This window comes from Lepisosteus oculatus, chromosome 3 (genome assembly GCF_040954835.1).
Source record: "Lepisosteus oculatus isolate fLepOcu1 chromosome 3, fLepOcu1.hap2, whole genome shotgun sequence".
NCBI lineage: Eukaryota > Metazoa > Chordata > Actinopteri > Semionotiformes > Lepisosteidae > Lepisosteus > Lepisosteus oculatus.
This window is the reverse complement of record NC_090698.1, coordinates 65,435,242-65,451,916: the sequence shown is the minus strand read 5'-3', so window position 1 is coordinate 65,451,916 and position 16,675 is coordinate 65,435,242. Positions and strand designations below refer to the sequence as shown.

General features: G+C 37.2%; 2 protein-coding genes across 9 annotated transcripts; one reads left to right on the top strand and one right to left on the bottom strand.

The window, feature by feature from the left end:
- Positions 1-2,625: 2,625 nt before the first annotated feature.
- Positions 2,626-10,006, bottom strand: c3h18orf54 (chromosome 3 C18orf54 homolog). 2 transcript variants are annotated; one of them, XM_015361362.2, is made up of 9 exons: positions 9,923-10,006; positions 9,739-9,812; positions 9,030-9,349; positions 7,819-8,682; positions 7,426-7,576; positions 6,588-6,687; positions 4,159-4,305; positions 3,429-3,490; positions 2,626-2,867 (listed from the first exon to the last, which is right to left on the bottom strand). In XM_015361362.2, the coding sequence occupies exons 3-9, from the start codon at positions 9,304-9,306 to the stop codon at positions 2,747-2,749; spliced, it is 1,722 nt and encodes a 573-aa protein (XP_015216848.2). In that variant the 5' UTR covers positions 9,307-9,349; positions 9,739-9,812; positions 9,923-10,006; the 3' UTR covers positions 2,626-2,746. The 2 variants fall into 2 exon arrangements, with proteins under 2 accessions (XP_015216848.2, XP_006626711.2); XM_006626648.3 differs by lacking the exon at positions 9,739-9,812 and having other exon boundaries at positions 9,923-10,001.
- Positions 10,007-10,043: 37 nt separating this feature from the next.
- LOC102690580 (stAR-related lipid transfer protein 6) lies at positions 10,044-16,510 on the top strand. Of its 7 annotated transcripts, none has more exons than XM_015361743.2 (7): positions 10,044-10,131; positions 10,958-11,096; positions 11,465-11,527; positions 12,062-12,188; positions 13,143-13,260; positions 14,618-14,711; positions 15,662-16,510. In XM_015361743.2, the coding sequence occupies exons 2-7, from the start codon at positions 10,966-10,968 to the stop codon at positions 15,804-15,806; spliced, it is 678 nt and encodes a 225-aa protein (XP_015217229.1). In that variant the 5' UTR covers positions 10,044-10,131; positions 10,958-10,965; the 3' UTR covers positions 15,807-16,510. The 7 variants fall into 7 exon arrangements, with proteins under 7 accessions (XP_015217229.1, XP_015217251.1, XP_015217210.1 ...); XM_015361765.2 differs by having other exon boundaries at positions 10,958-11,055; positions 15,662-16,509; XM_015361724.2 differs by lacking the exon at positions 10,044-10,131 and adding an exon at positions 10,436-10,589 and having other exon boundaries at positions 10,958-11,055.
- Positions 16,511-16,675: the final 165 nt, after the last annotated feature.

Sequence of the window (16,675 nt, the reverse complement as noted above, 5' to 3'; positions counted from 1 at the left end):
TGTTTATAAAAAAAAATTTCAGTCTGCTACTGCATTACTTTCTAGACTGCCTACTTCAAAATGAAACTTTACCTTCAAAGTAGTAATAAGACTGAGTGAGCTCTATCTACAGTACCTGCAGCAATAGTACTTTTCATGGTCCATGATAAGAATCCCTGTCTCTGTGATGTTTCTTGTTCAGGTGGTGATTGACGAACAAAGATTCAACTATGAATACCAAGGTTCTTTCAAACTAACCCGGTGAACAAGGTATAAAAAGAATTAAAGACAATGAATATACCTTTGAGCTTTGTGCAGTCAATCATTAAAATGCGGGAGATGGATCATTTCACCCAGACAATTCCTAGATCAGGCTGATGCCACTCTAAGGCCAAAAGTAACTGAAAAATCTACAGAGTTCAATGGTTAAGATGGGAAAAAATATACAGTATATTTGAGACAAATATACAGTATATCCATCATTTAACAAAGCTGGCCAGAAGGAAGCCATTGCTGAAATCCATAAAGCATTTGATTGATACTGCAAACACGTTTTTGTGGTCAGATAAGACAAAATTGGAACTTTTTGGTCTTGATTCAAAGAATAACGCTGGACATAAACCCAACACTGTATGGTATAAAGTGGTTTGTCAAATGACATGACATGACCTGACAAACCCAACATAGCACATCACCTATTCTGTTCATCAAGCTGGGTGGTAGCAGCAACATGCTATGGGGATGCATCTCTCTACAGGAATGGATAGGAGTGAAGGAATGCCGTATTAGAATATATACAGTATTCCAGTATATTTTAGGGTTAGGGAAAAGAAAGTCAGAAAGTTGTAGAGAAAAAAAAATGATGTTACGTTCCTAAATAATGCAACTTATAGCAAAATTACTTACAAAGGGGAATTAATATCTGTAATAAATAATGGAATTAGCTTGGGACACATCACCAAGATATAGTTCAGACACAGGTATATACATTGAATGTGATTTTGCTCTTTACAATATTTTTTCATTTCCAGAACAACATATTTCATGAATCAAAAAGAAAATTGCTGGTGTTGGATGTCTTCAAAAATGACATAAGTGCGGGGAATTTTTATGTCACTTTCCTCAACTTATTTGTGACTTTTTTAGTGCAAAATTACATATAATAGGGTGACATGTAATAGAGACTGCCAGTAATGGACAGTAATAAAGAGCAGGCAAATACTAGAGGAAAAAGTGTTTTAGTATGTTAAAAAACTGAGATGAGGATTCACTTTTCAGCAGGATAAAGCTTAAGGCCAAGTGCTACACTGACCCTTAAGAAAGTGAATGGCCTTGAATGGCCCATTCAGTTCTTGCATCTTATTACAAATCTGTGGAAAAACTTCAACTGCTGTTCATAAACGATCCCCTAGCAACCTGAGAGGGCTTTATCAAATCTGCCATTAAGAACGTACAAAAACTGCACCAATCCAGTGTCAACATTGCTGATTGACCCAAAAATACATGTGGCTGAATTAGAGGCCATAAACGGGAAAGAAAAACAATTGACAGACCCAGTGAGACACATTTTTGTCAAACTCATAGGAGGTTAATGATTCAACTTACGTTTATCTGTAACAAGCCATAACTAAATACTCGAAAGCTACTCCATGCTAGATTGTGCACTGATGCTTGTCATATCTAAATACAAAACAGATTAGAACATCTGTCCTGCTACAATTCTCCACATCTTATACGGGGTTAACTTTGTTAAAGGCAATGTATAGGTTCATTTTAAAAATTGCCCAGAGTTGCTCAACCAGTGAAGGATTGCAGAATGAGCTCCATTAGTCCAGAGCCTGGGCTAGACCATTAGCAAATACCATCCCCAGAGTAGTCCTCAGATCTGCTGTGACTTAAGCTGCTCTAGACCTCCTGCCCATGGGTTACCACAGTGACTTTTGCAATCTGCCTGGTGCCTGGTGCCTGTAAGCTTGCAGTGTTTTCAATCAGGGCTGCATTATTGCTTTAATGGATTTAATTTTGGTGTAGCTGTTGTTTGTAACACTGTTACTCAAATTGGCAGATAGTATAAAGGTTTATATGGATGATCTGTATGCAGCTTTCTTTTTTAATTATGCAGGAATAAGGTCAGTTGTCTAACATCTGGTGACTCCAAATTAAGGTTATAGATTGGTGTATGAAGGCAAAAACAAGTGTCTCTCATTTTTCTTCCCACAATGAAAAAAAAAATGTACATTTGGAAACTAACAAATTTAATTTAGCCATCCACGAACTACTTGATCCAATGCATTGCTGCAGGGAAACGGAGTCTATCCATTTAGCCAGTCTAGCCAAAGCAACAGGCACAAGGCAGGATACACCCTGGATAGGAAGCCAGTCTATGTCAGGGCACGCACAAATACACCTATTCGCACCTGTGCCAAATTCTCACAGAAGCCAATTAACCTAATGGTATGTCTTTGAAGTGTGGGAGGAAAGCAGAGCACCTAGAAGAAACCCACGTAAACACAATCGCCATGCATATAGCAGCCGAAGGTTCAGAAATTTAACACAGGACCACAGTACTGCCAGATGCCAATACTAACCGCTGTACCACTTTACACAAACTTTATTTATATCAAGTTGTAAAAAATCACATATATAATCACTAAAAATACAGTTTTATTGTTAGCTCTTGAATATCAAGCTTACAGTGGCAAAGATAGAAAGTTTGTTAAAAAGTGCAAAAAACTTCCCGAAAAATATATTTTCTCTTTGACAGTGTTTAAGGTTTTTTAGTATCCTCAAAGTCGAAGTGATTCTCATTCTGAACCAGCTCGTCGTCTTCCTCCTTTTCCTTCATATCGTCAACAAGGTTCTTCAGTCTTCCCAAATGGTACAAGGCCCTGCAACCACACATTTTTTATTCAGGAGTCATGTTATGAGAAGTCAGTTCTCTGCAGTAGATATAATAAATATGTAATTAAAGGTATTATTATGCTGTAGAATAGAATGTCTGTTCCACCAATACAGTTTGTTGTCGAAGACTGATAAATGAGACTAATTTGTTTGAGGACTGGATTCCATAGGTCCAGTGTCATCTCTACTTACATTTGATGTGCAAGTCAAAGTTAACCCTCTCCTTGGGTTAAATGACTGACATTTATTCTCCCTCACTAAGCAAATCCTGATTGGAATAAAAAGTGTTTTTGTACTGTCCTGAGGCTTAAAGGAACAAAAAAGGAGCAATTTCAAATTCACAACTTGTTCACAACTCACAAAATATTGCAATTGAAGAAAACAATTACCTGAATGAACACTAAGATACCAATATATGAACAATATAAATCTATTAAACTAAAATCTAAATTTATGCAAGAATGTGCTAAACTAGTAATGACGGAATCGTATATTTTTAGTACAATCTCATCAAAATATGACAAATGCAGAGAATAAATAGCTCTTACCTCTGCAAAGACTGACTACCCAGAGCTGTTTCATAATTCTCCAGTGTTGGTTTGGAATTAATCTATATAAAGATAAAGATTTCACTTTTGTGGTTATTTTCACAGTTGACGGTTGATACCAAAGGAACTTTAATATTGTGACAGACAAAAATCCTCCCGCCTGTTCATACAAAAAAAGGAAGTCAGAAAAGGCATAGAAAATATAAGCCTTAGAACAGCTCCATCTCCTACAGCATGACACAAATGGGGCTCAGAAGACATGTAATTCCAACAGTACCATATACCTAGGATAATCTGCATTAACTAACTTACTAATTTTCTAAGCAGACTGCTAACACCTAGAAATAAAGAAGAAGAAAAAACAGGAAGCAGTAGACTGGAGGACGAGTGTTTGCTAACTACACTGCTCCCCAAAAGGGCCAGACAATTACACAAACAGAATGCAATCTGTGTGACTGAGATGCTCAGATTAGCTTCTTCAGCCTCTGGTGTAAGATGCAGTATTTGCACCATGGGCTTTCTCCTGAAACAAAAACATGCAATAGGTGATAACAAATATAAACTGTACAAAGCATTGTGATTTAACAGAGAATAACAAAGTGTGCTTAGATTATTTAAAGAAGGTATCTCTTCCTGTAAATTTACTCCACCTCTATTAGCAAGGAGTATCTTATTTATTTTCTACACAACAAGGAAATGCAATGCACCGATTTGTCCCAGAGGTCCTTACCTTGGAATTGTCCTGTTGGTGCTGGCCTGTGTGTTCTTGGCTGACACGCTGCTCCACAGCCTGCAAGCTGAACAGCATGTGCTTCAGTGCCTCTACAGGCCCGGGATGCTTCCTGCTGCTGTAACCTGATGAAGAGGAACCTGTAACCTTTAATTAGAGAACAGATCATTAGAAATAAAACATCAGATTCTTCCAGCCCCATGGTCATCATTCATGTGAAGTCAAAACTTTAGAATTGAACACTGTAGTACTAGTGTTCAACTGGAGTATTAATACTGTATAACCCGTTCCTCATACAACCTTTCAAACTTCCCAATTTATAATACATTCTATACTGTATGATGCATTAAACTGTTATTAGTTATTATGTTATTATTACAACTAATGGCAAATATTTTGTCTCTCTCTGAGAAAGCTCTTCAAACATGCATTAAGATGATGATGATGATGATGATGAACCAGGAGGCCCAAGTGGAAACTAAGTGCAAGTTCCACTCAGTAATAAGAGCCACTTCTTCAGCCAAAGGATTGTGGGTGTGTAGAAGAGGCTACCCAGCCACGTGTCTGAAAGACGATTTCAACTTTGGCTTCTTCAAAGAAAGGGCTGGATGAGATCCCTGAATAAATTACTTACTAACTACTAAATGGGCCACCTCTCCTTTTGGGGGGACAGACTAAAACAAATAACAAAATGGAATACAGTGGACAAGGAATGCTCAAAGACTATAATGGAGCAAAAAGAAAAAAAAACAGATCTAAGATTATGATCCCTGCTGTCAAATCTTAAAACCCAAAATACAGTTTCTAGCAAATATTCTATTTTACAAAATAAAAGTGAAATAACAAGGAATGCCATTTCTTTTCTACACAATGACGAGCCAGGAAAACCAGAAAAAAAGAAATATGTACTAAACTGATGAATGTAGAATGTAGTATGTTTGCATGTAAAACATTGCCAGCACCATGCTGTCAATAGACACGCTGTTCCAGTTAGACTTTGTGTGTGCTTTCACTGATATTGTAGGAAGCTGCTATGTTGTTTTGGAAGCAAGCACATTTCTTAGTAACACATTGTGCAACATGCTGAAATAGCATGCGGAACATCTTAAGTTGTTTGTCGAAGTACTGCTGAAAGCTAAAATGACAAAAAAGTGCTATACAATTCTTGAAAAGAAGACAATGAAGAGCTATTGATGAATTGCTTTACGTGATCTTTTAACACTTTTGTGTCATTCTTTAAATCACCGTGCTGCTTGATCCAATTTCCTTCATCTGAAATTATAAGATTTTGTAAAAGTTGTGAATAAGTTTGCTGAATTTCTACAAATGTCCTCTATCTCTGTCAGTAACTAAAGGTATGGCATGTACTTGGTCACCATCTAGTTGCTGCAAAATTTCTCTCTCAGAATTTCCATGATATCTTTTGAATTTATTTAATGCACAAAAAATGCAACAGAAAACACTGGATCCCTAATTAAAGATACATTGCAAATCACATAAGGTGATAAGTAGTTACCATCAAGATTAAAGGTGGTATCATATTTTGTGGAAGAGAGAGATAATTTTTACTCCTGTCAATGAGGGCTTGAGCCTCACTCACGAGAGCCAAATGAAACAAGCAGATCTGGGTAGAGTATAATGTTCCATACAGAGTCTTTCCAATGCACAGCTAATTCATGCAGGCTGAGGAAATGTGCTGTTTTCTGTTCTGTTTCTTTGTAGACAATGTTTTGTACTTGTTTCTAATTTTGGGGAAGACCTACAATAACGTGACACTGTGACTCCTGTCAGAGCTGCTAATTGCCACTCCTCTTTATCGGCTGATTGGCTGCTTTGCATTCAAAAGCCAACAAGCAATGTTTCTCCATTTCTTTCTTGTTTTGCTGCTTGTCTTTTGCAAATTTCAACACACGCTACCTATCTACCCCAAAATATAATTATTTTCGAGGCACACCTCCTTATCCTGATTTTGACTCTTTCTTTACATTTGATTAACTCTGAGTTAGGGATTATAGCATTGGCACTGTTTTAATTTCTGTTCCATTATAGGCTATGGGCATTCTTTCTCCATTATAATCTATGGACTTTCTGTTTTGTCATTCATTCATCTTGAACAGGAGAAAAATGTGTTAAAAAGTCGTCAGTTGCAAGATGAAATGTCCTGCCTTTTCCTTTATCAGCAATATCCCCATTTATGGATACCAACCAAAACAACTAGAAAGTGTTTTCTGACTATATAAATGGAATTACTTTGTTACTCATTTTATATAGAATAAATTAACCATATTAGATAATAAAAATACATGAGAACCTTAGTAAAAGAGACCTAGTCACTTCCAACCTTGCTTAAGGTTAAGCATACTAATGTTGTAATGGGAAAATTAGGTTAGACTCCCTATATTTATCTTTAGAAGTATATTTTGACAAACCTCTCTGCAGTCAGACATATAGTTATCCATGAGCTTGCTTCTTGCTGTTTCAGTAGGATTTAGAAGTTCTTCAGCCTCCCCTACTGGCACTGGAGTCTTACTATAAGAAGAGGAAAGAATACAGCTCAGTTTTCAATGGCACATATTAACAACAGGGGGTGCTTTTTTGCAGGAATCTAGACTTGTATAAAAGTAACTTGCAGATTTAGCACGAAGATCCAATTGTATATATTTAAATGGTTAGACCTTAATAACAGTGCTAAAATACATGGTATTTCTTATTTCCAACTGTATCATTGAAAATCTCTGCACTATTACTAGTGATATCGTCAATCTGAACTTGATTGAAAAACTGACAAAGAAGAGAGAAAGCTGTGATCGATGAATACAGAACAATAAAATATATCAAGGAATTCAAACAAGAAGAGACCATTTCGCTCATCTTGCTCTTTTTGTTGCTGAGTAGTTCTGGGTATTACTTCAATAATAAAAAAATCTTTATTTAACCTCACAAGTCAGTTGAGGAAAAATTTACAATGACACCTGGATAGCACTTATTTAAATTGGCACTATATTGGTGCAATCCCTGTGGAGTACCTTGCTCAAGGGCACAACAGCAGAGTACTAGGCAGGATTGTAACCAACAACCTTTCAATTACAAGTCGAGAGCACTTAACTGCTACTCCACACTGCTTCACATAGGGCCGCATTGTATAGTCTATTTCTCTCTGTTTTGCAAAAGAGTTCATTCTGTAGACTTAAGATTCCATAAGAAGATTCAAAGAAGGATTTAAATCAATGATAAATACGATCTGAATACAATGGAAGACACACTAACAAAGAGATGGGGGGATTATCCCAGGAACGATCTGCATCCAGCACCTCTTCAGTCTCTGGGCTTCCATGTTCTTTCTCAGAACGGCTCAGCCCCAGAGATGGGGATGCCAGAGCCTTCTCAGCTTTCTGGATAAGTAACTCTATCTTGTCATCTGAAAAAAAACAACAACAAAAACCTCAACTAGACTTTTATTACAAGACTTATAAGCAGTTTAAAGAATTATATAAAAACGAACACTGTGTAAATAAGTGAACTTTTATTTCAGCCTTATTTTAATATATGTATCCTGCTTCCAGTATCTGGGTGTCCTTTAGCAAAAAAAACCCAATGAACTATTCTCTGAAAGAAAAATTCACATGAGCTGCTGTAAATTTACTTTCTCTCTTACTGTACCTCTGAAGGGCTCATCATAATTGGCAATTCTTCTTGTCTCTTCAGAAGTCAGATGTCCAGCAAATGCTTCCCTCAATTCAGGCAGTGAATTCTGACCTGCCTCTTCCTTAAAGACAGTACAGTCATTCTTCTGTAGTCCAATTCGTCGCACAGACTCACTGGTTGCCCTCAGACGGTCATCTGTATTTTGCTGTAGTTCATAATAAGAAGCTTCCAAGTCTTCAAGCCAAGATGGGATTTTGGGCTGGGTGGTGGGCCTCTGTGTATGACAGAGACTCTGCCTGACCTCTATCACAGCTTCATCATTGCCGCTCAGATCTGAAGCAAGGTCACAGTCCTTCAACCACGCAGGGTATTTCATGTCTGGGACACTAGTAATCCCCGAAAAATCCATTTCTGACTTCTGGCTAGTCAGCCACCTGGGATAATTATGGGCAGAGTTGGTGTTGAGTTTCCTTTTCTCCAAGTTAAGATGAGTTGAGAGGAATAGTTTGTGTTTCTCATATGTAGTAGTTCTGTGACCTGACTGTGTACACAGAACGTCCTGAAGCTCTTGATTTCTTACAGCCTTCTTCTGGTGCATGTAAGTGTCCTTCACTAAGACCCCATTAGATGTCCTTGATGTGTGACTGGGGTCAGCGCAGGATCTCATACCGGACCTAGAATGGGAAAAGGCATCTGGATGCTGTCGTCCAGATCGTGACAAAAATACAGAGGTCCGGGTAATCGGCAGTGAGCCATCTGGGGGGAGGACCAGGAGGTCATCTGTGGTGAGACTGAGAAGGTCTGGGTCTCTGGTGCGACGACTGTCAATGGGAAGATCCAGAAAATCCAGCTCCTTTTCTGACAGCTTCTCTTTAAGAACTGAAGAGAAAGAACACAGAGAACGGTTGCTACAACAGAAGTCTAAAAAAACAGTTCAGACTTAATAGGATCAAGAACTTCATTTGTCTTTTTCCCCAACACAACAAGAAAATGAATATGTTGTTGCCCAAATTTTTCACATTTTCCAAAAACATTCACCTAAAGCCTTTTTCTGCCTTGTGTTTGTCAATGCTAGTCTATATTTTATTTAAAAATCCCTTTGATAGATGACCTGGCAAAAGTCACACTGAAGCGAAAGGAGATAGGAAGTTCAAATATTACATCTCTATTTTTTTTTATGCATAAACACTTCAAATTTGAAAGAAAACAATCGCATTCCAGCTTACCATCCTTGTTCCTGAACCTTGGTCTTGACAACACATGGCTGACAGCGTCCTTGCTCAGCTGATGTTCCTCTTTGGCTTGATCCGCAGTGCCCTGGCTCCTCTCGAAGTCTTTAATGTAGGCGTCCAGGGCCTCAGTGGCCGACCCATACTGCCTATCTTTGTACGTGATGGAGGGATGGGAGGCATCTGTGTGCAGAGAGCTCCTCAGGTATCCAGAGCTTGCCAGCAGTGATGTGACAGTGGATTCGGGGGAGTAGAGGCTGTCAGCCACACTCATCCTATCTGCAGAGCTTTCAAAGAGCTTCTCATCTTATCCTAGCCTTTAAAAACAACAACACTGTATTCATATACACATTGGGTTCAAATGCTGACTGTTTTTCTTAGGGTTAGGACAGGTCAGTCAGTGCTAACCTTAAGACTTAAATTTTTAATGAGAACCACAGGGAAAAATTCCACCACACAACCCTTTTTACTGTGAACTGGTTTATGAATAAACTTTTTTTGTACTATCACGGCAACTTAATTTTAGTAAAATATCTTTTGGAAGCTCAAAGGACAAATAAAAAGGTGCTTTTATTAAATTCCGCAATTTGTTAAGTTAAAGAATGTCGTCTTAATAAAGTGAAGTTTAGGTTATGCTATTTTCACTGTCACAAAAGACACGGACTACACATTAGCAAAAATAAAAGCATTTAAACACAGTATTTACATATGCAGTTCCATAATTCCCGCGTCGACAGTTCAGAAGAACCATACAGCAGCTTCAGACAGGCTGTTGAAATGCTTCCAATCATTAAAAAAAAAACAAAGAAACGCAAAACATGTTTAATATATACATATATATATATATTTAATATATAAAAACTTCTTTAATTAAAATTGACTCGTTTTACCTCCATTTTTAAAATCAGATTTCAAAATACATTATTTCCTCTTGCACACTTCTCTAACTGATGTAAACGCAGACTTCCGCCACCCTAGGAAATCGACTACCTATCACGTCGATTTCAGGCAGAAAAAGTCAATTCTGGAAATCTCAGGCCAACTAAAAATGTTCCATGAGTTTTCATAGATACTGCTAAAGTCACTTATAACGAAATAGGTAAAAATAAAAATAGTGGGATGTGAATTTTAGAACTGCTTTAGATTGTATAGTTATTGGTGTATTATTTCTAATTCTATAATAATTGAAGATTCGGCAACCTGAATTAATTGTACCCGAGAGAGAAAACGGACAATGTATTAATAATGCATTGCATAAGCTTTATGATTAACCTTATTTAATTTATTTAATGGATTTACGCGAATTAGCAAGGTTTGGTGAAATATAGATACAGATATTGTGCAAGGTAGTCTATTTAAAATAAGCACATATTAGGTATATAACAGAAATTAGATTCCTATTTTATGTGCTCAGATTAAAAAAGAACGAAAATATGGACAATAATCGATTTTTCCTCTGCATTTCCACGTATACATATGACCTGTGTCTGGTTGGCCACGGGGATAGTATGGAGTAGTAGAGTTTGTTTTCTTGTACATTTTACGCTTCACATCGAGGTAAAACATTAAGTACAAGAGCAATTTGAAGGAAAACTCTTGGCTTTTTGCGTAATTGTAAGAGTCAAAAGTCCAGGTAATAATATGAAATATAGGAACTTATTGATTGGGATAATACTGATACTCTTGTGTCTATTTTTCGCAATTTTTGTTCATGTAAATTGAACTGTCTCGAAACATTTGGCTTTGGGTCGAGTTCAGTTAACTTAAACACGCTATACGTTGCTTAGTAGGTTTTTTTTATATGTGATTTTAATTTTGTTTTCGATAGCAGTGTAAAACACAAGCACTAAAAGCCATGAATAGCTTCAAAACGATAGGTGGTTGCAAATCGCACCAGGTATTTTTAATATTTTTTTCTTTTTCAGATTAAGGAATGGATTACCATCAGTCAGCAGAAGAACTTGCCCAGAAGATATGGTCATACAATCAAGATGTGTCTGGTTGGACAGTGGCAAAAAATTCAGTAAGGATTCCATGTTACGTTCAATGGCAATATAAATTCAGGTAGTGTATCCTTTTGAAAACAATGAATATTGGTGATGACAGACAATGGTACTGAAACAATGACACTATAAAAAGTCTGATTTGCTGAACTAAAATGTTCCTTCATAGAAGGGACTTTTTTCTCGTCAGTGTTACCTGCGGAGTGACGGTCTTGCAGACTAAACATGATATGCATCAAATTTCTTCAGAAACCTCACTGCATAATCTGTTCTGCATATGCCTGTAAATGGCAGCTTTTAGAATGGTAATTTTAGGTTTCCTGCAGTTTAGTTATTATTCGTTTTCTATTATTTATCCATTTCACTGTAGTTTTCTTAAGATGTTCTGATGTTATCACTGAGCAGTGTTGTCTAACTGTGCTGTTACAGAGGAATGTCACAGTGTCATGGAAGCCTTCCGGTGAATACAGAGGAAAATTGTAAGTTTTTCAGGTGAATCTTAAAGGTCCATTTTCACATGGGAAGGGTCACTCTCAGGTTTATAGTATGCAGAGGATAGCCAGGTGTAGAGGGTGTATCATCTCAAGTATTTCTAAAACTGCTGTTTATAAGGGAGAGATAGATGGAGTATTTTGGGGAATTAGAAGAAAGATTTTTCTTTTAATGGCCTAGTTAACTCCTCCACCCCCCCACAAACACTACATTGGTAAGATCTGTTGTGTGTGCTAATTGTCTGGTTTTATACTAAAATGTTTCAGTGTGTTTAAACAATGCTGCAAGAAGTACAAGGTTACATGTCTAGAAATGTACACCTTAATACAAAGGAAATATTACTGTATCTGCTTCTGCACCAGACAGATTATGCTGTTATAGACGATCAAAAATTGGCAGTCCCTTTTTTTCTTAAAATCATTTGTGAAAGATAGTTTCAGTCAACAGTCCAGGTGATCACATATTCACTGTACATTAAGAGTTTACTTTGTCAGAATGGCTGAATTGTTCTGCACATTTTATGTCTGATTACAGGTACCGTGCTGAGGGTATAGTAGAGGATACACCTGATAACATCATTCCCTTCATGTATCTACCAGAATACAGGATACGCTGGGATAAAGCACTCAAGTCTTACACACTCTTAGAGAGAATTGATGAGGTAAAAATTGTGAATGCTGAAAAAAACTATAGTGTATATATTAAGAGCATTAAAAAAAATGTGATTATAACTGCAAAAAATTCCCAAAGTGATAATTAGAAAAATGACAAATCATTTTTGTAGCGTGTGTTATTGAACCGACATGACATATAGTAGGTCAATTCAATCTTCTGACTAGCCTGTATGTTAATACCATTGGAAGCAACATAAGCTGTACATCTGTAGCACATGCTTTGCACCAGGTTGTAGGGGCTGGCTTGTCTTGCGGGATTCTGTCCCTTTCGTCTCACAGAGCCTAGAAATCAGTTCACTGGTCATGGTGCCCTAGATACCATACATCATCCCACCTCACCCTACAAGTGCTCAGTGATGCTCAAGGCTAGCGAATAGGGCAGCCGCACCATAGTGTCATATCCCTGTCTCACAAACAAAGCCATTGTTGTTACACAAGCAGCATTAGAAAGTATATTGGCATACTGGAGTGACGTCCTATCAGGAGCTCACAAAACCAGAAACAAGTGAGGTCACTGGATCAGTGGAGAGCTGTGCAGTGAGGTTGTCATCAGTCACTGCAAGTGGAATCTTGTAGGAACTACAAACTAATGCCCAGAAAATCACACATGGACCTACCCACTTATTTATCTTGGTGACGAGTCATGATGTGTAGTCTTCCAGATTATCTTCTATTACCGATACTGATGGGTATCTTGCAAGGCTAGACAGTGAACACCCCTGATGGCAAATGATGGTCCACCCTGTGATGCACTCATAAAATTAACTGTAATAATCCAAGATTTTAAATGTTGGTGTCCCGATAACTCATTGTTATATACTTTATAAATTAAAGAAAAATTTAAATAATTATTTGTCAATACACAATCTATTCTTAGACATCCTTGGCTAAACCACGTTGTTCTCTCTGTATGCCTTACTGACATAAATCATTTTTCACAGAACACTGCAATTTGTCACACAGTAACCCACAGTTATGGAATGGGTCTGATTTCCTCCCGGGACTTTGTTGATCTCATAAGAGTGAAAAGATATGAAGAAGGAATTATAACAACCAACTGTAAGTAGTTTATAGGAATCTTTTAAACGATAAGTGCCTTAAAAGTTAACTATTCATAATGTGTCTCTGCTTGCTTTAATCAAGCCATACAATTCACAGTCCTCCCTGGTGCTGTTTTAAGATACAAGTATAAATAAAGGCATTAGAAACATGAGTAATGCTCTTGGTTTCAATACACATTTAGTCCAATATTTTATTCCTCTAAGTAACAGTAAACAATCATCTTTTTGCATGACTGTTGTTTGATCTCTAAGTTAGATACTTGGCCTGTAACGCTAAAGCTTCTTAGATACTCTTACTTTTTGAAATGCTGGGTGTGGCCTTTTCAGAATAAGATGGTAGTGGATAGAAGGTTTTCAGCATTTTTTATACAAAAATAGTTTAGTAGTTATATTTTAAACCTTTATTTAAACAGAAAAATCAATGAAATAATTACAATAAACCCCTTGAAGGTAGCCATTTATACAGTTGTATGCAAAAGTTTGGGCACCCCTGGCCAAATTACATGTTTTGTTGATTTTCCAAGTTAAAATAAGTTGCCAGCAGCCATATCACCCTGCAACTCATAACTGGCAACCCACTGAAGCTAAGCAGGTGTTAGCCTTGTCAGTACCTGGATGAGAGACCTCCTGGGAAAAACTAAGGTTGCTGCTGGAAGAGGTGTTAGTGGCGCCAGCAGGGGGCGCTCACCTTGCAGTCCATGTGGGTCCTAATGCCCCAGTATAGTGACGGGGACACAATACTGTAAACAGGCGCCGTCCTTCGGATGAGACGTAAAACCGAGGTCCTGACTCTCTGTGGTCATTAAAAATCACAGGGCATTTCTCGTAAAGAGTAGGGGCGTAACCCAAGCGTCCTGGCCAAATTTCCCATTGGCCCTTACCAATCATGGCCTCCTAATAATCCCCCTCTATGAATTGGCTTCATTTCTCTGTTCTCCTCCCCACTGAGAGCTGGTGTGTGATGAGCGTTCTGGCGCACTATGGCTGCCGTCGCATCATCCAGGTGGGGGCTGCACATTGGTGGTGGTGGAGGGGAGTTCCCATTACCTGTAAAGCGCTTTGAGTGGAGTGTCCAGAAAAGCGCTATATAAGTGTAAGCAATTATTATTATTAACACAACCGCTGCAGCAAACAAACAAAACAGTGCAGTGCAAGAAGTGCTTGCTTTGAAACAAACTTTTTCTGCACTGCAGGCTTTTACAAACCCGTATCAAATAAACCATGGTCAGACAATGACCATATTTAAGCCATACCTCATAAGACACAGCAGGAATTAGTTCTCTCTAGTCTTGGTTCTTTCCATGTCTTGTGTATAGATACTGTAATAATTCCTTGACCCGTGCTTTTGTTTTTAGCTGTTAGTGTTGATTATGCACAGTGCCCTCCTTCTCCTGCTCACATCAGAGGACACAACAACCCTTGTGGATATGTGTGCACACCGCTACCGAAGTAAATATATCTTGCTTCTGCCCTTTCTTGTTTTATACTTCTGTGCTTGGAAAACACTCGGGTGCTTTTTTATGTACAGAGTAGAAACCTTAGTTTCTACCTTAGTTTCAACAGTGTAGAAGAGTTTGAAACCTTATTACCAGATATAAAACACAGTGCTTTTCTTCCATGCATAAAAATTGACATATTATTATAATTTCATTGTGCATCACATTTGTTATTCATAGGTAAGCTGTTCATAGGTTTATCAAAACATACTCCTCATTCAGTGGCTGTTTTTTTTAAGTGCATGTTAAAATCATGTTTTGAGTGCATGTACACAGTGTAGTATTGTCACTCTTTAATTATGTTCACTGTGCCTGCTCTTTCAAATCATAAAACAAAACATTTTTTTTCTGTCAGTAGGCTTGTGATCCAGTTTCCCTCTTGAACGGATTTCTTTAGTGGGAATCATTTTAAGGACAAAGAACTACATCATTTATAAAGTCAAATTCTGTTTATCTGTAAGCATGATTAAGTAGAAATTCACTGAACATTATACTGAAAGTGCTATGAAAACTGGAGTATTGAAACCATTCTTTAAATACTGCTTACAGAGCAAAGTGTTTCAAATTTAAGTACTGATAATGCTTCTTGAGGTCTTAAGTCAGTCCTGATTTCTGTCAGTTTGTTCTTTCATCATGTTGTGTGAGGACAAAAATAACATGCAATTATAAAAAGAGATAGCACAGCAATAAAAACGTGTCTAATGCTAGTATGTGCTACTTATAACTTTGAAAACCACATGGCATGTTTCCAGATTTAATAACTTAATTCCTTTCTGTGTTTTTCCATTTCTGTTTCATGGAAAAATGACTGTTTTTGTATTTACCCGATAGGTCCATTACACTGAAAATGGGAAATTCTATGATGTCTGTTATGATTCCTTATACATGTCTTTGCATTCTTAGGAGTCCAGGCCATTCCAAACTAGTGGTGTTCATTCAACCAGACCTGGGAGGGATACTGCCACAGTCCATTGTGGAGTCCGCTTTACCAAACAACCTTATCAACTTGATCAATGACACACGCACTGGAATAAAGACCCTGAGCTGATGATAAAAGACAATGAAAGTGCATTCAAGTGAACAAATAACCTTCCTTTTGAAGTCCAACTTATCTGAAAATAGTATTTATGATCTGGAGTGATTTCATTTGTTCTGCAGATGCATTTCTGTTCCATATAATGGGTATTTCTTCTTTCAAATGAAATGAATCAACTTTTTATATTTGCTGTGGTTGACAGTGTATTCTCTGTGTCCAGAATGATGTCTTTACTTCTGCAACAAAGGGAAAAGGGTTGTTTTCAAATAAGCAAATTATGAATTCATTTAATTTCAGTCTTTCCTTGATACCATAGGTGATATGATAGCTGTAGGATTATATTTTGGGTCAACTTGTTGGTAAGTCCATATTGTAAACAAGTATCATAACATTTTAAAAAGCAATAATCATTCAGTATTTGACAGTATATACAAGCCACCACACTAAGAGAGTTTGGGATAGTGTATTTCCCTGAGTATTTTAGTATTTTATATCCAGTCTACATCCTGATGAAAAAAATAGAAAAAGATCTCAACGATAATGCTAATTTAAATGAAAACATGGTGTTTTAATTTTAAAATAACCGTATCTTCGTGTTTCCTTTGTAGTTTTGCACTTTTACATGATATCATGTTACTGCCTTTTACGTATTCTCTGGTTCTTTTTTATTTGAAGCATAAGTATCATTTTAATGCTGTGCAATAAATATATTTTATGATCAAAAAGATACAGGTTTGGATTGAATATATTAAAAAACAGGATCACAATGCGAATCAGATGCTGCAGTTAAAAGACCATTAAGTTTTAAATTTGACTTACTTTTTTAAGAAGTCTTCACACATTTGTTTCCAAGAAATGAGCCTTACAAAGTAAAATTATAA

Bases quoted from the DNA above. Each gene is read 5' to 3' on its own strand.
- LOC102690580 (XM_015361724.2), top strand. From the start codon at position 10,509: ATGACCTGTGTCTGGTTGGCCACGGGGATAGTATGGAGTAGTAGAGTT. The intron at 11,056-11,464 runs GTAAGGATTCCA...GTGCTGTTACAG, and splicing joins GGACAGTGGCAAAAAATTCA to AGGAATGTCACAGTGTCATG. The intron at 13,261-14,617 runs GTAAGTAGTTTA...TTTTGTTTTTAG, and splicing joins AGGAATTATAACAACCAACT to CTGTTAGTGTTGATTATGCA.
- c3h18orf54 (XM_015361362.2), bottom strand. From the start codon at position 9,306: ATGAGTGTGGCTGACAGCCTCTACTCCCCCGAATCCACTGTCACATCA. The intron at 7,577-7,818 runs GTACAGTAAGAG...GTTTTTTTTCAG, and splicing joins TTATGATGAGCCCTTCAGAG to ATGACAAGATAGAGTTACTT. The intron at 6,688-7,425 runs GTTAGTGTGTCT...CTCTTCTTATAG, and splicing joins GATAATCCCCCCATCTCTTT to TAAGACTCCAGTGCCAGTAG.